Here is a 26,723-nt window from a genome sequence, read left to right as displayed (position 1 = left end):
GGTAAACTGATTTCTTTATGATCTTCAGAAAATTTTCCTCTAACATAACAGAAATGATTATTTATTTCCCCACATGTTCAAAACTGCCTTCAACTGCTTTAGGGTAATTTGCTTCACAAGACTTAGTATTGATCCATATTTTATAACTGACTAAATAAGAAAAAAAGAGTCTCCACAAAATAGCTAGAAAGATTGCCTTCACTGATGATTTCGTTTTAATCATTTTTGAAATGATTGCAGAAAACTGGTGGTGAAAAGCCCATATCTTAGACCACTTAAAATGAAAGGTCTGCCCTTTATTTTAAGAAATTAAGATGAAATTAATTCTTTTCTTTTGGGCTGTGGATCTTGCAGACTTTTTCTACATATGTGTAGTTTTAAATAGATTGTAGGAGAAAACCAATTATTGATGAGCCACAAAGTAATCTGATTTTTAATTCTTTGAATTTAACTAAAAATGTTCACTTTATTAAATATAACAAAATCTCCAACATTTTTATTTATATACGTATTTCTTGTCCAGCTGAAGTCTTTTGAACTTGAAATAACCTGCCCTTACAGAGTATTCTGATATTGCCAGATCCACTATTAGCCTCATTGAAAAACAAGCCAATAACTGCCACAAATAGCTCTCCAGTTTAAATATAATTGGTCAATAATATGTACCTACACACATTTCCCGCATGTCTACCTACACTGAGTAGTTTTTTCACTTCACATTGATGAAATGCTACAGCTTTGGCAGGAAAGGTGACTTCTGAGTCTATGTTCAACACTGAAATAGGAGATAATTAAGTGCATTGTAAAACATACAAATTAAGGTACAATATTTATAATTTATGTAAGTAATTTCTTATGAAAAATCAAAAATTTAATTAGCTTAAGCACATAATTATCCACACGATTTGATGCTAGGTCGAAAGGTAATATAGTATTGAGAGATCATCATATTTGTCTTTCAGCAGTTATAGCTTTGGTCTATTGCCTGGCACAATGCAAAGAGTAGGCAAACAATAATTACTTAGTCAGAGAATGAATGCATAATATGGCCATATTTGCCTAATAATTAATTTGTGTTTCTTATTTGCATACACCTCTGGTAATGGGGAAGTAGCTCAGTGTTTATCAGGGGTAGAAACCAGAGTGGGATCAAAACTTTGCATGGAAATTGACATTGTGAAATAATCATAATAGTTTACTATTTATTGAGTGCTTATTCTCCACCAGATGTTGTGCTAAGTTCTTCACATAAATCATACACTTTAATTCACAATAATCTTTGGAAGTAGTCTTATTAGGTTTTTCTATTTTAGGTATGGAAAAACTAGGCTCAGAGAACTTAAGCAATTTTACAAAGGTCACACAGCTGGTACATGCTGGAGGGAAGTCAGATTCATAATTTATATAAAGGACAAGTTGTATTGTCTTTTTGAGATTGTTGGAGTGAGACCTTAGATGATGAAATTAACCATGTCTGTAATTCAGAATATGAACTTTATCTTTTAAGAACTATTGTTTTTAATATGATTATGTTAAAACAAGAATCTTCATCTTTCAAAACAGGAATTCTCACTAGTATATTTTACATTATGTTTTGAATATAGAGCTTATATTATCTGACCTTTCTTGCTGTTTTCAAAACTGTGAGGATAATTTAGCATAAGAAGAATGAATAATAAAAACAAATTACAGAAAGTATGTTATTATAATAACTATAAGGGAAATATTTGAAAATACACTTGACAGTGGCCTAAATGCTAGAGTAAATCGTATCCCCCGTCTGAAATCTTCCTAACACCAGTTACTGTTTAAGAACTTACTGCATCCTCTTGTTCATAATGACATGCCCTCAAGGAAATCTTTTAGTAAAATAAAATAATACTCTGTCATGAATGTCACATTTTTTTAGTTGCCACAAATAAATAATATAATATTCGAGTTTGGTTAGCTGGCTTCCCCTAATTTAAATGTTTTTCACCCATGGGAACCCCATAATTATGTTATTTTGCTATAGACATGAATTAAGGTTAAGGTTACTTTAGTTCATTTCCAGTGGGGTTACTAAATTCTGAGACTTCATAGTTAATTTATGTTTTTTATCTGTAGGTTGATCTCAAAGTAGACCTTTGAGGACAATATTGAATGAGATCCAGAAGGGTCTGATTTCATTTTGAATCTTTCCTTTTATGGGAGTTGACTATTAAGTAATTTACATAATTAAAAATTCCATTTCTGGATCCTTACCTGCATGAACCAAAATGGATATGCACATCTCTGAGAACACACACAGGGTTTGGCAACAATGGCACAGGGAGAGATCGAGGTGAGTGGCTGAGCAGAGGAATCCTTGACACAGTGCCTGCCACTGCCAGTCAGGGATGCACGCAGAGACAGGATGGCCCTTCCAGAACCTGTCTTTCACACTCTTGCTGAGGCACCACTGAAAGACTAAGTGGGTGTGAGTTAGCATGTGCCGTTTTGGGGTGGTGATGGTGATCGAAATATACGTGTTTTTACAGATAGCATTTCAACGAAAACAATCGTGCTAGAGTTTAACAGCTAGATAACCAGTTACTGTGTTGTTAAAACAACCTTTTGAAAATTGAAATAAAAAAGAAAACTAGTGTCTCTAGCTCTTAGTAATTAATAACAAGGAAACAAGGACATCGAAGCCGAGAATGTGAAAAGGCTTTGTCCAAATTGCATGCCAGTAAGTGGTGGTGTGGATTTGAACAGAGTTCTTTGAGTTAAAATCCAGTTCTCTTTTGAGAATAAGAGAATAAGAGGAAAAAAGATTTTGAATATTCTAACTTGATATTTTTCTCCTCTTTTAATCATTTTGGTAATGAGGTCAGGCTTATGGTGAGGTTCTGGTACAGTAGAGAGTGTTTAAATGCCAGACTTCAGCAAAATTCCTAGCGTATTTCAAACATAATTTAACAAAGAAGAAAAAACTGTTGACACAGTGCTTTGTTTTATTTCCTTTTACAGTCTAAATCCTGAAAATAAAACTTTTAAATCCTTGTTATTTTACATCTGTTTCTTTTCCACTGTATAGTATCATAAAACATGAAGTACTCAATTAAATAACACAAATAAATAACATATATTTATAATGCCCCCAAATTAGTTTTTCTTTTTAGTTTTAAAAATCCCAAAATTATTTTCAGCACTTGAGCACCTGTTATCAAACTTTATATTTCTGCATCATTTCTTTTCTAAACTCTTACAAGTTAGTTATGGGATAACATGGATGGTGCTTCACAAACTGTAATATACTCGTTACATCATGTTGTTTTTATCCTCCCTGCCCGCTGTTCATTCTCAATGTGAACAATCATAACATGTCAATGACAGGAGGTCTGGCTTTCAGGCCGACTTCTTTAATTATTCCCACTGAGGAACTGTCAATAGGATTAAAATACAGATTCTGGATCTGTCCATTCCAGATGAGGTCAGCACTCTGAGCAATGGGAATACTATTTCTGCAATCTGTGTTTTCCCCTTTGCATGCAGAAGCATAGACATTAATATGACACAAATATTTGAAAGCTCCTATGGAAACAGGCTAGCTTTGCCTAAATTAAGTCAGTTGTCCATCTGCAATAAATAAAATAACAGCATTCATTAGAATCCGTAGCTATGTATGTGTGTAGATTCTAGAATAATATTAAAGCCCAGAAAGTTTCAATTACAGAACAATCCACTTATAGTTCATAATTAATAAACTCTTTGCAGCTGTGTAACTGTGGCCGGAAACATCTGCAAAGCCTCATATTTTACACACAGACACATACACATAATTCCTTCAGAAAAAGTTTAATTGTGCTTAAAATCACAGGTCTGGAAACAGAGTAAGACCTGAGGAAGCTGAGTCTAGTTGTATTCAGTTAGCTCCTTGGAGGAAGAGTTGTGGGGGGAAAGGAAACCTGCCCTTGTGTGGCACAGGTGATTTAGGTAAAAAATAAGAATGTTTAAGGTCTATTCATATATTCACTGAAAACTAACTTTGTATATTATCTCCCCTACATATAACTTGGTATTGATAAGCATCTATTTAAGTTATAAAATTACTCAGTAAAATGCTAGTCCTTGGATAAAAGATAAATTATTATTTATAAAACTCTAAAATTAGAAATGGGTAAAAAATATATTGATTATATGTTTTCCTTTGTTTTGGAATTTATGGTTAATTTTTTACACCTAAATGTATCTTTATAAAAATAGATGAATATAGAGCATATGTGTTAGAAAGGCAAACTAACATATTTCGACAGATAAAATTTGGTATTTTTTCTTAATGTTGGCTAACTTAAATGTTCAGTTTGAAGTTGCATCATCAATGGATTTTATTATACATGACAACTTTACTGAGGTAAAATTCACATACCATACAATTCACCCATGACAGTTAACAATCTAGTGTTTTGTTAGTATAGTTATAGAGTTGTACAACCATCACTACCAATCAATTTTTGAACATTTTCATCGCCCCAGAAAAAAACCCTGCACCCATTAACAGTCACTTGCTATTCCTCTCACTGCCCCAGCTCTTAGCAAGCACTAATCTACTTTCTGTCTCTATAGATTTGCCTATTCCGGATATTTCATATAAACAGAAGTATATAGTATGTGATCTTTTGTGACTGGATTCTTTCACGTGGCACAATGTTTTCAGAATGTATCAGAATTTAACTTCTTTTGATTGCTGAATAGTATTCCATCGTGTGTATTCATTTATTAGTTGATGGACATTTTGGTTGTTTCTACACTTTGGGCTATTATGAATAATTCTGTTATAAACATTTAGTTATGTTCAAGTTTTTGTGTCAGTAAGTGTTTTCATTTCTCCTGGGTACATACAGAGGAGTGGAATTGTTGGGTAACATGATAACTATGTTTAAACTTTTGAGGACTTGCCAGTTTTTTTCAAAGTGGCTGCACCATTTTACATTCCCAACAGCAGTGTATGAGAGTTCTAATTCCTCCATATTCTTATCAGACTTCTTTTATCTGTCTTTTTTAATAGTCTTCCTACTGGGTATAAGTGGTTTATCATTGTAGGTTTGAGTTTCATTTCCCTGATGACTAATGATCTTGAGCAACGTTTTGTGTGTTTATTGGCCATTTGTATATGTTCCATATAGAAATATCTATTCAGATTCTTTGCCTGTTTTTTGATTGGCTTATTAAGAAATTTTAATTTGTTGATTATTTTAAAATTCTAACTTATTATAATTCTCAATAATATCTAATCTTATCTCCCTCATCAATTCTATGGTGGACATATCTTTTATCATGCGTTCTTTACAGGCTTTGACAGTCCAAGAAAAGACCTAGAACCTCCAGGATGATGATTCTAAACACCTGGAAAGCTTTTAAAATATAGATATATCCGAACCTTAATAATGACTCAGTTATCTTTAATAGGGCCAAGACAGTAGTCTCTTTTCAAAGCATCCTTCATGTGCAGTCATGGGGGACAGCCCACTAAGATATGGAGTTTCAGTGCCTTAATGTTCAGGATGGGTCAGTTATGTCTGAAAGTAAAGATGGAGTTTAAGATTTCTAAAAAAATGTGCCCATTATGGTTGAGGGAATCTTTCTTGGCTGTAGAGAAATTCTAGAAGTATGTGGATTTTCTGGGATAACCAGTTTGTGGGAGAAGGTCCTTAGAAGTATAATCAGATAGGATATCCCCCAAGCTTACCCTTGTAGGTCATAAACCTAAAGCACCGGGGTAAGTGTGGGTATCTACACCCTTGATCAGAAAAAAAGAGGTATTCCACTTCATCCAACTGCTTAGCCTAAAGAGTGGAAATTTGTCTGCGGATTTTACAGTGGCCTTTAGGATTGTTCATTGAGAACACAGAGTTTTTACACCAGTACCCTGATTGTTCCACAGACTTCCTCATGCAAGTATATACTCAAAGGCCTGGCACCCCATTGCTTAAACACTTGAAATCCATCGAAGACAGCTATGGAATATGCTAATGTTAGGAGAGTTTGAGAATCAGGATACAAGGCTTTTGTATCAACTCTCTTATGTATTTAAATATCTTTGTGTTCAGAATTTTGTTGCTCTTAAGTAATTTACTTATAAATGGGAAACCCTGTTGCACTTTGTGTGTGTGTGTGTGTTTTAAGAATTTAAATCCCACATATTATTTGAACCAATTTTGTTACATAAGACAATCTTCTTATTTAAAAATAGTTGAAATCAAATATAATATGACAGTTACTTCATTGCAGTAAACAATATAGCAGATCTTGGAATATAGTATATTTTGTAATATAATTTAGTAGGTATATTACAGTAGATAATCTTGTTACTGTCCAGTAAAAAGAAGTTTCCTGTGCTTCCTAGATTTTCTTTTTCTTTGGTGCTTTTCCATTTAAACAACTGGCTAAGTGAAAACTTGCTCAGTGTATGAAATCTGACAAGATTATGGCTCTTAGCTCTAGGATAATGAACTTATGTTATTTTATTCATTAAGGCCCTGAGGGCTAGAAAAAAAGAGTCCAAAGAATCAGTCCCAGGCCTTTGTGGTAACACTGAAAAATACTGTTACTAAACTCATTGGTGAAATATTATTTTTACAAAAGTAAATATTGAAAACAAATTTTATACATATTCCCGGTCTTCATCAGTCCAGTGAAATATTACCTTAAAACAATGTTCAGTTAAAAAAACAAAGTCATCGAAAGGCAGGAGATTAAAATGGTATGTTTCTTATTGTAACTAATTTTACCATAAGTGCATACAGTATATTAATTAAAGTTTGCTTTAAGTTCAAATGCTGTTGAACAAATTGAGAAATAAAGCAAAGGAAGAAAAAAGTTTTAAAACTGCTATTATTGCACGATTCCTAGAAAGTTATTCTTATATACTTCATCATTATGTATAAAGGGAATTTATCTTTGATTGAGGTTTCAGAAGGCATTTACCATGAAAACATTTTTTACTAGTACCTTTTTGGAAAACCAGCTGCATTTATAGAGAGAAGAAATTGCCCTTATTTCCATGTAGGCTTTTGGGAGCAGCTGGAGGGCTCATCGAAGTCTTCCTTAAGTGGTTAAATCTCAGGTATATCACTTCATCCCAGTTTCTCTCACTGAGTATTTTACTCAAGCTATTTCATCTAGATATCTCATCTAAAATTTTAATTTTATGAGCATCTGTTACTTCCTTCCTAAACATTTTACTACGCAATTGCTCACTGCTGTCCTGAGAGATACAGGTTACGTCTTCTCGTGTTCTTGGCTTTACTCTTCACACCATAGCTCCCAAGATTTTGCCCTTATTTTTAGTAAATCTAAATTAATAGCTTCCTTAGATGTTAAATGAAAACTCTCGTTACAACTTATTATTTTCAATATTAACTGAACTGAAACAGAATAGTACTTCAAAGAAAAAATGTTAAGACTTTTATGACCACATTTTTTCGAGATTGCTTCTCTCATCATTTAATGATGGCCATACATGTACTCCATCATTTTGCAGGCATCTACAATGCCAAAACTCATGGTGAAATTGAGGAGATCTATTTCATATCTCTTCTGTAAGGTGTACTAGGATATCATTTCACCATTTTCTAAGTTAAAGTAATAGCTTTAAATTAGTCAAAGGGTATAATAAAAGACAATAGGGGCCCATTGAAAATTCATTTTGGGGGTTGCTAAAGCTTCGAGACCCATTGAACAGATGCCAGACTTTGGCTCATTCAGCAGTCAAGGCTGGTGCAATAGCATATGGTTGAGTCTCAGCCGTCCTGTGTTCTAAATCCAGTTTTAGCCTAGACAAACAGAATTATTTGAAGAACTCAGGTTAATTTTGCTTCAAATCTGCTTTCCCATCTGCTAAAATGGTAACAGAATTTAATGAAATTTGAAAGTTGAATGATAAGGGTTTTAAATTTCTCTACATTAGGTACTGTTATACATTCTACAAATCATGTAAGTGGAGCAAGAAATGGACCTACTTATTTGTGGGAAAAGTGGAAGTAAGCCTTTGGTTAGAAGCCCTTATTTGCAACAGGCGGGTGAGAATTGCGAGAGATTCCACTAGGTAGTTTGCTGCCTACAGTTCTGGAAGCCTTACCTAGTGGATGTTAAATCGTGTTGCCATTCCTCCCCCATTTCCTTGCTCTCCAACTCCTCTCCCTGTAAAAAGTGAGTAAATACACATAATATCATCAAAGACTCTCAGCATACACCTCTTCTCTCTGTCTCTCTCTCTCTCTTTTTCTTTGTTAATTCTCTGGGCCTTAATGTTATCAAGCTGCAGGTTGTGAGTAAAGCATTGCCTTCTCTGTGTTACGGATGTTCTATCTGATCACTGAATTACAGATGATACATGGGGCAAGATACAGTGCATACTTAAAGAAAGGAATTTCCAGCCTGAGAAATCCATGCTAAATCCTTTATCCTACTAGTTAACCATTCTTTTATGTGGCAAGATTGTATCTTTAGAAACATTTTAAAGTGTTATTTTGTTTCATATTATTTCAAAATCGAGGTCGTTTTTCTCTCTGTGTCTTAGATTTGTAGTAATTGCTACAAGAACATGTGAAGATGCTTTAAGCTTCGTTGCCTAATATGTTTGTGAGTGCGTCCCTCTTGTATGAATTGAGGAGGCCAACTAAAGGCAGACTGGCTTCTGAGGGCAGCAGTGGATCATAATTTACAAAGAGATGGTAGTAGTTCTGTTCACAAATCTATAACTTATCTATCACAATATGACCTATCTTTAAGTTTCTGACTTATCAAAAATACCTGTCTTGTTCATATAAAACACCCTTATATTCTTGAAGCTTAAAAGATAATTTGGAGTTCTCAGTTGTACCAGATTATGTGTTAAATATTCAGCATGTGAACAAAAGCACAGAATGACTTGACTCTTTTCTGGAGAATATACTATCTTAATAAGATAGGATTGTTTTTCCCACCCAAGAGTGAAAATGTGCTTACACTCCTGAATAATGCTCAAGTTGAGAACATTAAACAAACTTGAATCTAATACATTAAAAGTTATAATTGAATTTATGTTATTCACTTATTTTTCTATGTAGATATGACTTATTAATTTCTATTAAATTTGAAGGTCACTAAAACTTAAATAGATATTCATTTAATAAAGATGGAGGGTAAATTGAATCTATTTAATATATTCAATGTATAGTACCATCAATTAATTTAAAAATTGTTGAGATAATGAAAATTGAACTTGCTAAATTTTAGTTGAAGATAAATATGTAAAATGTCTGGGGATAGTAAATAGTTCCAGGTTACTTGATTTAATAACAAGTAGTCTCTAAGTGAGTTAGGGCAACTTCACTGGAAGGTGATAGAGATGTCTATTCATGGCTGAGAGCAGTTGCTGTGTTAGTGTGACTATCTTAACCTCTCCCAGCAGAGGAGAAACAGTTATCACCTGTTTGTCATTGATGGCTTTCTCCTTATTTCTGGCAGAATAGGTTTCTTCTATTCATAGGATTTCATTATTTTTAGTAACAAGGAAGTTCGCTTCGTGGAAAGCAGCCTGCCTTGGAGCTTAAACTGGTTGAAATATCTTGAAGTTTTCTGAAAATTGCAGGGTGTGAGGGGGAATACATTTCTATCATTTTCCGATGACAGTTTTTACATCACTATTATTTCTAGTCAGGTAATAAAATTAGTTTAATATTTTTCACTATGAACCAAATTCACACATAAAAACTTAATTTATAGCTATACTAGATTAAGAAAACATAACTTTGAAGTGTGTTAATGCAAATCAACGAGCAAGTTAATTATTACTGAAATCAAAGTTCCCCTGAATTAACTCTCCTGAGATTTTATCTAAATAAATTATGCTTGTGTTTAGTTTTGGGCGCTAGACTTTGGACTGATGCCAACTACAGGTGCAAGTTTGCTGTATCATTTGGTTTTTATTATTTTGTTTTGAAATACAGTATTATACAATTGGGTTATTGATATACACTAAACAGAATTTTACCATAAAGGGCATGTTTTTCCCTTCTTTTTTCATATAATTAGAGACTTATGGTTTATAATTAGTTCCCAGGAAACATGACAACAGATATAAAAAGAATATGTTAGAAATTTCTTATTGGAATCTAGGTTTCTGTTGAGTCTGGTGATAGCAAATTTGGAAACCAAAGTTCACATTTTATTCTTTGCTAAATATGACTAAAATTTAAAGAAGGTCTGTTTGTTCTCATGTTTCTATTTTCACTTTGTTCTGCATTCCCAGCCTGTGGCCGTGGGTTCTACAAATCCTCCTCTCAAGATCTTCAATGCTCTCGTTGTCCAACCCACAGTTTTTCGGATAAAGAGGGCTCCTCCAGGTGTGACTGTGATGATGGGTATTACAGGGCTCCATCTGACCCACCGTATGTGGCATGCACAAGTAAGTTCATAATTGTAAAATAAGGACTTTCAAATCCCTTCCATTTGTTTGTAGTATTGTGACATCATTGAAATAGGCCTGAAATTTATGAGTACATTCCACAAACCGATGAGGCTAAACAATAATATAAAAGAGATACATCTTACATCATCATCAGTGTAAATTTCATGTCTGCCAGATCAAAATGCATTTTAATCATATTTTACACATGTATTCAATAGGAGTAATAAATAAAATGTAAAAGTTATTTGAGTCTTGCATGGCTGTGAAATGTTATTAGAAAGTAATGGTTTCTGAATTAAAATTTTCCATCACTAAATAGGGCAAATCTTATATCTTGGTGCTTCAGTTAATGAATGTTTGAGAGACTCAAATCCAAAGCCAATTCCAGACATTACTATAAATCATTCTTGAGCAGATTAAGAATGAATGGATGTATTCTCTGTTATACGGTTAAAAGGCAAAGTATTTTTAAACAACTGCACAACTGTTTTTTTAAGTGCATTAACTGTTCTTTTTTAATAGCTTGGAAGAAAAATAGCTAAAGACCGTGGCAAAATGACAAAGACAGTTGTTATCCTGTTTTCATTTTGACATATTAAATAGAAAATAAATAAGGCCTCTTGCCAAGTGAATTCAAGAAGGCTTTTATTCAGTTTCTCTAGGAAAGGTAATGAAATGTTTATGTGCAAGAGAGCATTTCAAGTAGTTTTCTGTATGGTGATTGAGCCACTAGCTTAATGCCCCACGTGGATCCTTTAGTTCATTTTTGTTTGTTTTTTGTCTATTTTTGTTTATTTGCTTATTTTTGGTTTCCAAAGGGCCTCCATCTGCCCCACAGAACCTCATTTTCAATATCAACCAAACCACAGTGAGCTTGGAATGGAGTCCACCTGCAGACAATGGGGGAAGAAACGATGTGACCTACAGAATACTGTGTAAGCGGTGCAGCTGGGAGCAGGGCGAATGCGTTCCCTGTGGGAGTAGCATTGGCTACATGCCCCAGCAGACTGGATTAGAGGATAACTACGTCACTGTCATGGACCTGCTGGCCCACGCTAATTATACTTTTGAAGTTGAAGCTGTAAATGGAGTTTCTGACTTAAGTCGATCCCAGAGGCTCTTTGCGGCTGTCAGTGTCACCACGGGTCAAGCAGGTATGTTTCTGTGTTTGTCTTGACTAAGTGAAAAATGTGACTACATAAGTGAGGTCTCTCGCTTAAATATCTCGTTAACTTGGCTCTACAGAACTTGATTATTCCAGCTTGTTGATTATTCACACCTTTAGCTTTTCTTTGCTATTTCTTCTGTTGCCTGTTAAACCATTACTAGACTCATTAACATCTCCTCCAGAGATCTGGCAGGAGAAAGAAAAGGGGATAAATTGTAAACCAATTAAGACTGCTCTAAGAGGACCAACTCTATTAAGATCTAGGGGAGGAGAGGGAAAATATTGGACAAAATAAGATGTAGGATATTTCTTGCGTTTTTTATTTACCTTTTTGTGTGCTACGTGCTTATGATTAAAATCTACAGGATAATCAGGAATGAAGGAGTTGGCTTCAGTGTCTCACATGGCGTTAACCAGTTTTTTACCACATAAAATGTTATATTTGTAATAGATGGCAAGTCTGCCTTAAAATTTGCATGAGGGAATTTTACATTCCTCACTAGATTTGTGATCATATGGATGTCTATAGTATTGGAATAAGTACTTGAGAGATCTCATGAGGCTTTCAAAATAAATGAATTAAGAAATATAATAATCATGATGATTATGAACTGGGTAGCTTAGCCTAAAAGCAGTTTTCGCTTATTTTCTTATTGGCATTTAAGATGCCCTGCTGGGTCATTCTTTGCTGTGGTAAGTAGGTTTTGGAAAATATAAATTGGGACGGAAGCTTCAAAAATTGGAGACTTTCTAAACCTTTAGAGAAATATTATTATTGGGGGAAGTTCCAGAAACGGAGGGCTTTTTCAAACTTTTGAAAGTTCTTGCTGCTGAAGGGTGATGCTATGCAGTCAGAGTAGCCAAGTGCTATGTCATCGTCATTAATAAAATTGGACCTGCACTGGAGTACTGAGTTGTGTAAGCATCGTAATAAGCTTATAACAAGGTCTTCTTGATCTTTGGCTAGCTGTCAACAGTCAATATTATCCCAAATTCCTGGACATAGACTAATCTATTCTTCCTATCTATGCCAATTTTAATAAAATGTTACCTATTTAAATCATATCTGCACAGTGAAGCCTATGCATGTAGTCTCATGCTTACCATTTTGAACAGATTAGTGGGTTCCTATTCCAAAGGTTTTATTTTGATGTTTATTTAAAAGGCTATTGCAAATCAGATTTCTTACGTAAAAGCTGAAGTCTGGAGGTAAAGCCACATAGAAACTTTTAGATCTTCAAACACTGGACAAAAGGAAGCAACTCATAACTGATATTTGGATTGATTCATTTTATTTAGCCTTACACCATTTGCCATTCTTTTATAATGCTGGTGTTAGTAGATGTTTTTACTTGTTTTGCTTTATATTGAAATTTGTCATCGTAACGTTACAGTGAGTGGGTTTGAAACATTTTAGGTTCATGATTATGACACTAGAGCTATCTTTGGAGGCATTAATAAAAACTCTTAGGTCTGCTGAGCTAGAATAACTGCTTTATTCTTGCTGATAAGAAGTAAAAGAAGGGATATTTTTATTTATTTTTTAATACAACCTAAAGATACTGAACTGATACCACAAATAGAGTTTGCCAGGTAGGCCACTTTGGGGATCTGTTTCCATCATCTTTAAATGTCCATTGTTTAATTGTTCAGGTTAATACTACACAGCCTAAATAGGTCATAGATATTCCATAAGTTCCTGAATCAACTATCTTATAGTAGTTGCGTAAAATGGCTTTGTCCCCTTGATTCTCTTCCGGTTAAGAGCAAACCAGGTTTGTTTGGTTTTGGGGGGGGAGGTAATTTAAATGTACAAAAATTAGATTGCTATGATTACACAACTATGTAAATATACCAAAAATTATTGAATTGTGTGCTTAAAATGAGTAAATTTTATGGTATGAAAATGATACCTCAGTAAAGCTATTAACATTTTTAAAAGAATAAATATAATAAAGTTAAAAAGCAAACTAGGTTTGTACTTTTATATTAAAATATTAATTCACAATTGCCTGGTCCCAACTACATCTCAAATACTAAAAACCCATGAATTTACACTCAGCTTTTTCTGCTTTCAAAAAGAAAAGCATTAATAAGGCAGCAAACTGTGGTAATTTTTAAAGTTTTAATTTATTTTTTAACAGAGGAAATTTAGGATATGTTAGTGACTATTGTTCAGTTAAATTTGTACCCATTCCCCCCACCCCATCGTCAATATTTTTGCTTTTTCTAAGGGGGGAATGATTTGAAACTTTGTCCATGTTTATGACTATCCGTGGAAACCTGCCATGATCCTTAAAATTCTCATTCTGTGTTAATCAAACAGCATCACCTCCCACCTAGTTTATGCTGCAGTCACTTCAATAATGAATTTAAGGATCTCTGGTCAGTTATCAGTTATCGCTCATCAGCAATCCACTGATGCCTAGTACAAAAAGAATCTGCAGGTGTCTGGGCAAGAAGAGAGAGTAAGGATGGAAAATCATCAGGCAGTGTTTGAAAGGTAGTGTGTACTTTGTAGTTCCTTTTCTATTAAGTTTGGAGTCTGGAGCTCAGGACCCCCCCCCCCCCCGTACCAGTGTTTGTGGAAATGGAAGTACATTGAAGACCCCCTTGTCCTTTCCTCAGGGTAGCAGTAGGGTTATTGGTGTTTAAGGACCTGTACCCCAACCCCTGTTGCCACTTATGAGGTATGTGCTGTTGGGTGGACCGCAAAAGTTCTACATGAGTAAGATGGAAATAAGATGGTATCTATCTTCCTGCATTATCCTGTTAAATGAGATATTGGAGAAAACTTAAAAACTTTTTATTGTCATAAAAATGTTATTGCAGTGAGTAGCGTAATGAATGCTGGTTAATCCTCTTTTTATGTAACTATGAACCTGTCAAGGCAAAACACACTAAAATCTTTACCTATTGCCATGTGTCCAGGGTGGGGTGTATAATCGAGGCAATTATGTGTTATAACATTGCAGGAGGGAGAAATTCATTTTTTTAATCTAATCACAAGTTATCTTAAGACTGAGGTCCTTATTTAAACCAATAATTAGCTTTAAGATGAGATGTTTATAGAGAAGCCTAATACGTGATATTCATATTTATATAGTTTTCGTATTTACTTATCGGGAACATATTACCTACACAAGCTGGCTGGAATGTATTCTTTTTGTTTTTGTTTTGTTAGGAATGATATTGACCTATTAAAGGTGAAGTCACACAGATCAAACTTAGGTACATTGGAGATATTAAATATATATATATATATATATATATATATATATATATATAAGATGGAAAGCACATGCATTTGATTTATGGCATTATGATCCTCATTCTTCCTTACAGTGGAAGGCTCCGGGTAATTACACAAGTGTTCTGAAGAGGTAACTAAATTCTACTTTTCAAAACATTAACCCAGCCAACTGTACTGAGTAGTATATGTTAAGCACTGTGCAGGATGCTGAAGATAGGAAGGCAAAGAATGGTCCTATCCTTATGAGGAGCTGTTACTATAGCAGATATATATTAATTTATACAACTAATGATAGGACACTTGACTATAATGTGATGCATGCTATAGAACAAAATTAGGAACAAAATACAGAACCCCAAAGAAGGAATGATTCATCCATCTGTGGAAAAAAGGGGAGTCCTCACAGAAAAGATGCCAATCAATCTAGAACTTTAGAATGGATATGATTTTGCCAGAAGGAGGACAAGTAAGTCATATTCTAGGCCCTCAGGCGGACCTGTCCCATGAAAACATAATCATTGCCACTGCATTCCTTCCACAGATCAAGTGCATTAACACACCAAAATGGGCGGCAGAAAAGTTAGTAAAAACGAGTCATCCTAAAATTACTGTCTCTGTCTGTAATACCTTCATTCACTGTGGGATCATTTAGACAACTAGATAATTTTTAACTTTTTTAGAAAACATAATATAAAATTATAATATGTGATCTTTCCAACAAACAGACTTAAAAGACTTAGTCATTATTCTTCAGGTCAGTAATCATGTTATGTTTTTGTCTTTACCATCTAACACAGTTCTTTCTCTGTTCCTAATGTCGTGTAATTAATTCCAGTAAGGAAACTAGTCACATACAAGAAAAGTTAAATGATTTTACGGGAGTGAAAACACTCAGACGTGAATGGAAAAGGCATAGGATTTGTTATTTGATGACATGATAGCTTCGTGTTAGACAAATTATTTCACCTCTTTAACTTGAATTTTCTCCTGAAATAGGATCATGTTACTTGACTCCTCATATTGTGGAAAAAAAAAAAAACTGAGCTTTTAGCTTAATACCTGTTATACTTGTTAGAATAAAAACAAAGTGTTTTTGTAAGTGTGTTATTGTACTACAACAATGATAATAATAGAAGTAATGATAAGGGTTACAAGTGATTGAACACAATACAGTTTTGGTACTTTTTAAATGTACCAGGTACACGGAAAGTGTGTCAAGTTGAGTCACTTAATGTCTGTGGACTCATGTAGTCCTCCTAAATAACGGAGAGGTCTGGGACAGAAGACCTCTAAGAGCCCATCTTATGTCCATAATTAAATGGACAATCATAATACAGTACAAACTATACATTGCACAGTGCAGGGTTGACTGCAAATTATTGATAGCTGAGTAATATGTGTACAGATACTATCATTTTTGATGGGATCCATGACTTACAATGCTGTAGAAAGCACTGGGAAGGAATTAAGGATGAAAACTGGAACCTCTTGAAAGAGGATATGATTTTCCAAATTGGGCTCCCTAGAAAGCAGACACTGATGCAGATTCCTTGCAGGAGTTGTGTTAGGGCATGTACTTGGCATCAGCACCATCTGAAGAGAAAGGAAAGGAGCAGGACTGAGCAGAAGGGAAATTGAGCCATAATGCAGTCTCATTGGGATTCTCGGCCAGCTCCATGACAAGCTCTCCACCCATAAGGGACCTTCAGATTGTCCCAAGTTGAAGAGATAGTGGCAGGCTTTTTTACCTCTTTGTCGTACAGACACTGGCTGCAGACTCCTCTAGCAGGCTCCTCTAGGAAGGTGTCATTTTTCAGACAAGGAAATTCTAAAGGGCAGCGGGGAACTGAGGTTTGCTTTTGCGCAGCTATCTCAGCGGCTAGCAAATATGTTCTTCATTCCTTCACCAAGGGTAATGGGGACCGTCCATCATAACATCCATTACATAGAGTTAAATCATGCCAAAGGATACAAGGGGCAAAGTTCAGAGTGTGTTTAAAGAATAAGTGGTAGCAACTGGATAAATAAAGATTTGTGGGAAGAACTAATGGGAAAGTTTACTTTTAGGAAAGAAGAACTTTCTAATGGAGGGAGGAGATAGTGGGAACTGGATGTTTTTGAACAGAAAAGTTACGTAACTGACCCTGGTTTACATCTTAAACTTTTGTGTATCTTCCACAGAACATTTGATGTATTCCATATAGCAGTTTGTTTTAAAAAAAAAATTCTCCTGCTTAGCCTTGATTCCTCTGGAAAACAGATATATAGAAAACATTTTCTGAAAATATGAGAAAGTATCAGCAAAGTTGCCATTTTGAGGCAAAATTTCTTAATGTCTCTACAAAGATATCATATAGAATCTCTCTCAAAAAGAACTATTTTCTTTTTCTCATCATCAATTTTGTCGTATTTGGATGAATGGTTTATACAGCACTTATATACATATTATATCATTAAAATTTGAAGTAAATTTATAAAGTTGGTAAAACAAGTATTAATACCATTTACAGGTAAAAAGTTGAAGCTTAAACTTACCAGTGTCACATGGTAAGTTATAAAGTGGCGACCCAAATTATTGTAATCAAGTATACCCCTTACCTCAGAATTATTATGCTCTGTAATCTTCTCATGGACTGCTATCTTAAAGAATTTAGCTCTACAGTCCTTTACATGGGAATTTGCAGATTGATTTAATGGTCTGGTCATAAATTACTCTTCAATGAAAAGGGGACCTCCTAAGAAGTTTTGTTTCCTGAGGATATTAATAACACATATAATCTCTGAGAGGGAGCATTGGTAACTATAGTATTTGCCTCCTGGCTATGATTTTATTACCCTTCTTTAAGAAACTTCAGAAACATCCCTTCATATCTTAATGGACTAATTTCCCTTATGTTTTCAAATCATATTTGAAATCATATTTCAAATCTTATTTCTCTGTCAAAATTAAGATTGGCTTTCAGTATTCCCTTTACTTAGATTTATGATGTTTACATAATGTTCCAAATGAAATATAATCATAGAGTTATATGATATAACATTATACATAAGCAAAATTCTACAAAAAAAGAGACAATACCAAAAGTCATTTCCTGTATTTGTCTGAAATATCTTCACCCACATTTATTAATGTGACTCAACTGTGATGATTTTTCTCATAAGTTAACTCAGATCATCTCTTTTCAATGATTTTAAATAGTAGGCATCAAATTATGTGACCTTTAAGAAAAACCAATTAATTCCATTTAAGTTTATATATTTTGAGATTTCTTAATGTTTTAAGGGAACATAATGTTAAGAAAATAATATTTTCTTGTTTGAGAGCATTTACTGAGTAATATTAAAAGCAGCTATTGCCATAAGGTGAAACAAGATATAAATGCAAAAAAAAAACCAACAATGACAAAAAATGTGTGGAAATAGTGTCAATGTTATTAAAACATGCATACATACATACACACACTTACGCAGTCTGCAGCAGAAAAATCAACTGAATGTGATTCCTTTAACAGTAAACCATTCAAAAATGCATTTCTGTTTCTAGTTATTTTATAAATCTGATGTATCTGAATGGCATAGCAGAATTCAGTCATGCTAATTTATACCAGAGGGCATGACATTTTAGAATTTTATGCTTTGCTTTGCAAGTAGGAGCTTTAGACTATGTTACTGAAATTTAATTCTTTATAAAATATTTTTGTGACACCACTAATTTAAAAATATACATGTAGATCCATTTACAGGTTTTCTTCAGTGATCAGTAATTAAAATATATATATAAAAGATTTTTTTGGATACTATTTTAATAAAATTTTCATTATAGGAAATGCAACCATGTGATATAAGTACTGATAACAAGTATTAGTGACTATTTGTTGACTATTTAGTATGTGCTGATCACTTTACGTGTAAAGACCCATATGCCTACACAGTATCTTCACATCCCAAATTCAAAATGAAAATTTGGGAGAAAATTATGTCTTTTTGTGATCTGATCTTACAGTAAGTAACTCATGCATTTCCTTATAATATTTTTCACATATTATGTGTGAAATGTTTGTCTTCCCTGTTAGAATTCACAGTGTAAAGAAACAGTGGCATCTTTGGTCTTATTCTCTAGCCTCTGTAACATATTGGGCCCAGGGTACACGCTTAGTAAACTTGTTGAATTAAATTCATAAATTCATTGCTTATTGTCATGTAAAGAGACTTTCTAAGATTATCAAGATTAATACATAAAGGATTAGTTAAATTCAAATGCATTATAATTTTATTTAAATTATGCAATGAATATATAAGATAATGATTTGAAGTATAAAAATTTTGTGATTTGTTCTTAAAGCTATAGATATACTTAAAATCTTAAACTGAGTTTTTGTCCATAACTTGGTATTTAAGTAGAGATTTAGAAAAAAAGCTTAAAATAATCTTATTATGAAATATTAAGATACAAGTCACATTTAATTTTGAAAACTTTTATAATTCTTCATATTTTGAAAACCTGCAGAAGGTCAAATTAATTTTTTTCTTTTTGGACTACTATTTTAAGCACATGACACCAGCTTTTTATAGCTTATTTTAATAGTTTTTTCCTTTGTGTAGTTTTGTAACTGCTTAAGACTATAGCACATCGCTCTTCTATGATTTTTCTTGATTAAAATATATGTAAGGAAATGCCTGTAAGCACCCGTGTTCTCACCCCACACCTTCATCTTCATCCCTCCTTCTTGTTCTCCAGTCTCAGTATCTTTGTAAGTTGTCATATCCACCCTCTTCTGATTTTATAAATATTTGTAGTGAACTATCTATGCTTATGTTGTCAGGGTGACAAGTTGATCTGCATACTATTGAATGGAAAGACTCTGTTAACGTTTGAAAGAAATCTAGTATGTTTTAAGAGTCTCTTGTGTTTTCATTTCAATATATCTTAATCTTTTCTCAAACTCTTTGATCTCAAAATTGCTGTTTTGTGGGTAATGATATTTAAGTGGGAAGAAAGAGTTGATTTGTGCAATAACTCAGTTATAATACTGCTGTGGACTGAACTGTGTCTTTCCCCAAATTTTTATGTTGAAGCTTTAACCTCAGTGTGACTATATTTGAAGATAGGGACTAAAATGAGGTAGTTAAGGTTAAATGAGGTCATAAGTTTGGGGCCCTGATCCTACAGGATTAGTGTCCTTACAGTAAAAGACACCAGAGAACTGGCTCTCTCTCCATGCACATGCAGTGAGGAGAGGTCAGTGAGTACATAGCCAGAAGGTGGCTATCTACAAGCCACAAAGAGAGGCCTCATTAGAACCTGAACCCTACTGGACCTTGATCTGGGACTTTCAGCTTCCAGAACTGTGAGAAAACTAATTTGTTTTTTTTTAAATACCAAACCTATGGTATCTTCTTATAGAAGCCTGAGTAGAATAATACAAATACTCATCCCTGAGATAGTTTAGTTCCATCCTATTATTTTGAAGGAAAGTATTTATTTTCCATATGCATGAAGACAGCTAAGGCATGAACACGTTTTTGTGAATAGGTCAAGGAGTGGGAGTTGTAGGCATTTTATGCATTTCTGTGATTTTGCTCCATCAAAAAGTACTAAATTTATTTAGTGCAATGCATTAGTAAGTGCCAGAAAGACCAATAGTAATATTTTGCTTTTGACATTAAAAAATTCTGTTTTTTAAACCAGAGCCAATTCATTATCTCATAAATTGTAGAAGATGCTACACTGATGGTAGCAGAACATTCAATACAAAATAAGTTATGAGTTTTGTCCCTGAATATTCAAGCTTGAGCAAGTTTGTCGTATTCTTGGCAATTTTAAACTAGCAATTTCTACATGATTAAGAAGTGACTGCAGTTTCAGGATTTTCTAGTGAAAAAAATTTTATAACTCTATGTTTTGGATATTTAAATTTGTAACTTGTTAAATTTAAGCTTCCTCTAAAGAGACTCTTCAAAAAATATGACTACCCATTAGGATCATTATCCTGGAATAGTCCATAGTGATGGAATTATGTAAAGTAATTCTTATTATATATGCATTGTCCTTAATAGGAGATCCTTCATTTTGCTACTGTCAGTTTGTAGAGATTATAGATAATTGAAAATATAGCCACTAGAATATTATTTATAAAGAAATAGCTACTTTACTTTTAAAGTCAAGAAGTTTGTTCAAGTGAGATATAGAAAATCTGTTTTAACTGAAATGTGACTAACCAGACCACCTGCTCTTTACTTTTAGGGAGCAAAAGATACAAAAAACAAGTTAACAGTATGGACTGATGTAAAATATGCAAAATTTTTTCAGGTTACAGTCCTGGGTCAATATATATTGAATCCATTCTCTTTTTCTGGAGGTATTACATAATCATAAATAATAAAACAGCAAAATATATGTAGTATAGTAAGATTACTCTGCTAAGAATACAAACTAACACGTTTGTGAAAGATTTTCAATATGAATTGAATCAAGAAGTGATTTTTGGTTGATCCTTAGTTGACCAAAACTGGTTACCTGATTTACTTGGTGGTGTTCCACAATACAAAAAGGTTTTGATCTGTGAGTTGTTTGCTTAGTTCTTATAGAGAAAACTGTCATAACCATTGTCCCAAAGGAATAGCATTATGAAGACAGGCACAGTTTCAGAAAAACTTCATTTAAGCGCAAGAAATCAATAAGCTGCATTTCGGAGAATGAAAAGTCAATGGATGGTAATTTCACACATTATTCATGTATAGACGAGTATATATAATGTGAATTGGTAGTGGTGATGATGATGATGATATTGATGATAAACATTCAGTGAAACTAATATAATGTTGTATGTCAATTATACCTCAATTAAAAAAAAAAACGGATTTGAATTACATAAATAGGTCCCACCCAGTCCCATCTCCTACACTGTGCTACACCCAACTATACACATCATTTTAAGCCATGGATGAGCTGAGGGGCATAGCTTTGAGACAGGTAGGAGATAGTTTTTAAATTGACAAGCATTTAGCTCTGTTTTCAGTGCCAGTGTTACGAGAGAGTAAATGTTGATTATTTTATTCCTTGCTTCGCTGGTGATGAATTGAAGCAAATTTGATTCAGACAAGCAACCTGGTGGAATGATGCAGAACCATCCACGAAAACATCTGTACTAATCAACCAATGCAGTAAATTAGAGCTACAAGGAAAAGACATTGATCCAAGAGAATCATTAACAGTTTTAACCAACCGGTCTAAGTTATAGGGTAAAGGAGAGAACACTATCAAGATCTTGCTTTTCACCTCTGTCAATTACTACTGCAAAAACCTGATTGCTACTTGTTTCAGTTCAAACTGTTTTATGACTCTGGTTCCCTTTATGCTATTGTAAGCAAGAAACAAGGATTAAGAAGTAAAAACCCCGGAAAAATTATCCAAATTTCCTGCACTCCATTTACAAAGGAGTCAGTCACAAAGGGAGAGATAATTGCTGCAACTTAACAAAATAATCAGGGAGAAGGCAGAATGGATGATATATGTTCTGTGACAAAGCACGGGGCAGAGATGTGCATGCAGTCCTGTGGTTGCTTGCCTTATTTTAAGACACAAGGACTAGAGAAGATCCGTGAAAAACAATTAGCGTAACTTTAACGCACACAGTTCTTAATTATCCACAGCATGCTGACATCAGATAATTATTGTCCCAAATTTTAATAATATTTGATCATAACCTCAGCATATAGAAAAATGAAGAACACTGAGCATAGCATTCATAATGGCAGTCGTGTATTATAGGATAACAAATGCGAGGATACTGGTTAAGCCATATCCCTATTGTATAGTTTATTCAAATGTTGCTAATACTCTTAAACACAACACCCTTAGCTCCGGTTACATTAGGCTGTTACATGTGATCTGATGTATCTACAGACATGTATATGGACAATTATAACTATATGTATGTTTTAACTTCATACATTTTATGAGCATATATACATTCCTAAATGAATGGATTTTAGGATGTTGGTGAGACTTAAAAGTTATAGGTTTGGGAATCATAACCATAGATGGCGAGTTAATGAATAGCCTTTTGGGGGAAAGAGGAGGTGGAGCTAGAATTTAAAAGTTTGAGAGAGAACTGGCAGAATATCCAAAGCACATGACAAAAATCAAAAAGGAGTACCCGGACCATTTGGATGGGAGGGCTGTCACAGTAACCAAAGAAGGAAAATTTCCTGAGTCAGTTGAACATAGAATCAAATGTCACAGGAGGTCAATAGAATGGAGACAGAAGAAAGTCCATTGGATTTAACAGTTTCAAGCCATGAGACAATTTTGATAGACAACTTGGGGTAGAGAATGTCATGATCATATTTGTCATGGTTCAAAACAAAGCCTCACAATATGACATATGGGGCGTAAGTGCTCGGTGTTGGCTGAATTGAAATGTAATTACTTTTTATGCTGATTTCATACAACATTTATCAGACTGGTAAAGACTCTAAGATAGGGGTTTCCCTAGTGGCGCAGTGGTTGAGAGTCCGCCTGCCGATGCAGGGGACACGGGTTCGTGCCCTGGTTCGGGAAGATCCCACATGCCGCGGAGCCTGTGCTCCGCAACGGGAGAGGCCACAGCAGTGAGAGGCTCACGTACCGCAAAAAAAAAAAAAAAAGACTCTAAGATAGATGATGAGTCTGAATTTTGTTTGAAAAAAAGACTGCCTTTGTTCTTTTCTAATACATTATTGTAACCTTGTTTTCTCCTTGTTTTGACATCTCATCCTGTTTTCACACATCCCTGACATCACTAAGAACCCAGATTTGGCCTCACATAAATTTCATTGTTAAGAACTCGATAATCTCAGAAATAGAGGTCATAAGAGAAAAGATGTTAATTCTGTTAAGATAAACTATGCATTTATCATTCTTAATATAAAATGTTGCTTAATTATTATACTAATATATATTTTCTTCATATAAAATAAAGTATATATAGGTATAGATATAGTTACATTTTATGTTATGCTTTTTGTTTTCTTAGTTCTTTTTCTCCGTAGTTTCTTTGCTTTCCTCAGACATTTTAAATTATGCTCCATATCACGTGTTCATCTATAAAAATGTAGAACTACCTAAAAGTTTGGAAGCTTTATTCTTGCTATTTTTCTGTATGATAATACTAAGCCTTCACCTTTTATTTTGAGTCACATTTCCTTTATCTTTAAAAATTGCATAAACAACAAACAGAAAGCCATGATGCTATTTCACCAAACCTTGGGAATTATTATGATTTGCAAGTCTGCATTAAATACTGGTGTTATGTTTGAAAAGATACTAACTGACCTCCTTTAGACTGCTGTCTGACTACTTTGATGTTTCATTATTTTCTTCAATCCAGGGATGAAATGGATGAATGGATCTTAATTATAGTGTCCTGGTGACTCTTTTTTCAGACAATTTTTCTGGACAAGCATCAGCTAATCTGACAAATCATGAACAGTTTACTTTATAGTTTGGCTGGGATTAAGTTACTAACTGGAACCTGCAGGGAACATAAAGAACAGTGTCTCCTGATAAAATGCATTGGATGTTTACCATGCCTGTCTTCAATTTTAATCAGTAACCTTTAGGAATGGAGAGCTATAAACAGATAATTCTCTGACAGATGTGTTTTTATATGTTCATCTATAGCACTTCAAACAAAAACAGGCCCTGTGTATCAAATTTACATATCTAAAATCTTATTGTGTCTTTGCCTATGAAAGCGACATAATTATTTGCGGGGTTTTAATAGTAAATCAATATTTACATTATTATTTAAAGATTTTCATACACCAAAAATCTTTCAACTTTTATGCTGTTTTTTATTTTTTCTGAGACAGTGATTGGTTGTTTTTGTGAATTTCGTATGCAGTCTACTAGATGACATGGTTTTCTTGTTCAGCATTAAGTTTGTTTTTGTAGACAAGAAAACTATTATGCGTTTTCTTTATACAGGTCAGTAAAAGCAAGATGTGTTCATTAGTTAAACAAATGAGTAACATGTAAAACCGTATTTTCCAATAACTATCATTTAACTGGACATTTTGCTTCATCTGTCTTCTGTTAGGTGTGTAATAAACATACCTGAAAGAACTCAACATAGAAATTAGATGTAATATCCCTCTAGGTAACTGAAATTACCCTGATGTTGTTATAAAACAGTTTTTAAATTGTTCTTAGATTGTAAATAAATGTATTGACAGTAAAGAATTAACAACACATCCAGGAAGACTTTATATAATGATGATGTAAAATACGTCTTATGCCATTCAGTTTATCTAATTTATAACTCTGTTTGATTACCCCAGCAAGCCTTTCATCTATAGAATTGCACCCTGAGGGCTAGTCAGTTTATTAATTCATCACTTGTTCTTTTATGGTTGCATCCCTATTACAGTATGAACATAGGATGATATTCTCTTCTGAAAGCTGCCAGCCAACTGGTTCCAGTCTAGCTGACCTTTTGTTTGTAACTATGATCCTAATAGTTTTTCTGTTGGCTTCTGTTTCTAATAGGTTGCATTACAATCTACCTTTTTGTCTTATGGTATCATGATGAGGATAGGCCAGCAAGAGTGAATTCCACACCTGCAATTACAGAGTTTTATAAAGAGGAAAGACCTGCTTCAAGTTAACCTGTAGTCTTTTTTAAAATGCCTTTTGATTTATCTGTCACCTGATCCATCAGCAATGAATAATTTTCATGGAAGGTGCACTTTAATTACATTCCCATTTGACTTGCATTATCAAGCCCTATCTAGGTAATTAATCTCACCAAGTATCCAATTTCGGCCTTTATTGCTGGCAGGCAGGCCTCTTGAATTATGTGTGCTTGAATGGGTCTTGGGTCATTTTAACCAGGCAGACCCTGAAAGAAATCTGGGGCCTTCCAAATCCTGGAACCGTGACTCAGAAAGTTTTTGGGTTTTTTTCTTAGATATTGTGATTAAATTATATTTGACATCAAAAGTACACTTCCATCTTTAATGAGGCCTATAGATTACTGTAATCATGAAAGCCTTCACTTTTAGGTACAGCCAATCTGTACGTAATTTTGTATGTGGGGAGCTGTGCTCAGTTGTTAACTGTAGCTAACATCTGTATCAACCTGCTGATATAAATTTGCCACAGTTCACCACCTACACTTAAGCGTGTTCCTTTAGTTCAGGATTTAAGATTTATATGAATTTAGGTGAATATTTGAGAGTTAAAAGACGGTTAGATCAAAATTAGAATCACAATTATCCTGCTTTATATCTAGTCATATACTTTTCAAAAGTTTTCTTTGTTCTGAATTAACAAATAACTTACCTTTTATGTTTTCCCTATCTTTTGATGCTTTTCATTAAGGAATTACTGATACCAATTAATGCCAAAGTTCAATGATCTTACCAAGTTAGCTTACACCCATACGTACCATAATTCTGAAATATATAACTTGCCTTTCTGTTATAGTGTTGTTTCAAATCTAGTGGAAAAATTTCAGTGTACTTTGTGATTTTCTAATTTGGAAATTATGCTTATAAGGAATATAGTTTTTACTTCTCTACTCTGAAGACATTTCAAAAAACACCGGGATCTTCTTGAAAATCAAATTAAAATATAGTGTAAATAGATCAGTTGCCTGTGAAAGTGCTCTTAATATCTGTCAATTTTTTAAGCCTTAGATTGCCTGATTAGTAGAAGAGAAGGCTGTCCAATCTTTTGTAGACTAAATAGGCTATAATGTTTACATAATAAGATATTTTGGAAAATATGGACTGGTGATACTGAAAAAAAAGGATGAGTACTTCTCCACCTTCTACTATCACCCTTGCATGGTTAATCGTGTACATCTCCGCCGCTTACTCTGACCCCTCTCACAAATTCATGC

General features: G+C 33.9%; 1 protein-coding gene across 3 annotated transcripts in view; it reads left to right on the top strand.

Annotated features, from left to right (window-relative positions):
* The window catches only part of EPHA7 (EPH receptor A7), a 165,542-nt gene that overhangs the window by 46,763 nt on the left and 92,056 nt on the right, over positions 1–26,723 (top strand). For all 3 annotated transcript variants that reach the window (XM_019929446.3, XM_019929444.3, XM_073789441.1), the window contains exons 4-5: positions 10,256–10,411; positions 11,233–11,568. In XM_019929446.3, coding sequence (XP_019785005.1) covers positions 10,256–10,411; positions 11,233–11,568 — 492 coding nt within the window. The remainder of the gene's footprint in view (positions 1–10,255; positions 10,412–11,232; positions 11,569–26,723) is intronic.

The sequence above is a fragment of the Tursiops truncatus genome, chromosome 12, assembly GCF_011762595.2.
Source record: "Tursiops truncatus isolate mTurTru1 chromosome 12, mTurTru1.mat.Y, whole genome shotgun sequence".
Taxonomy (NCBI): domain Eukaryota; kingdom Metazoa; phylum Chordata; class Mammalia; order Artiodactyla; family Delphinidae; genus Tursiops; species Tursiops truncatus.
The sequence above is the reverse complement of the archived record's forward strand: the minus strand, read 5'-3'. Positions and strand labels throughout refer to the sequence as shown.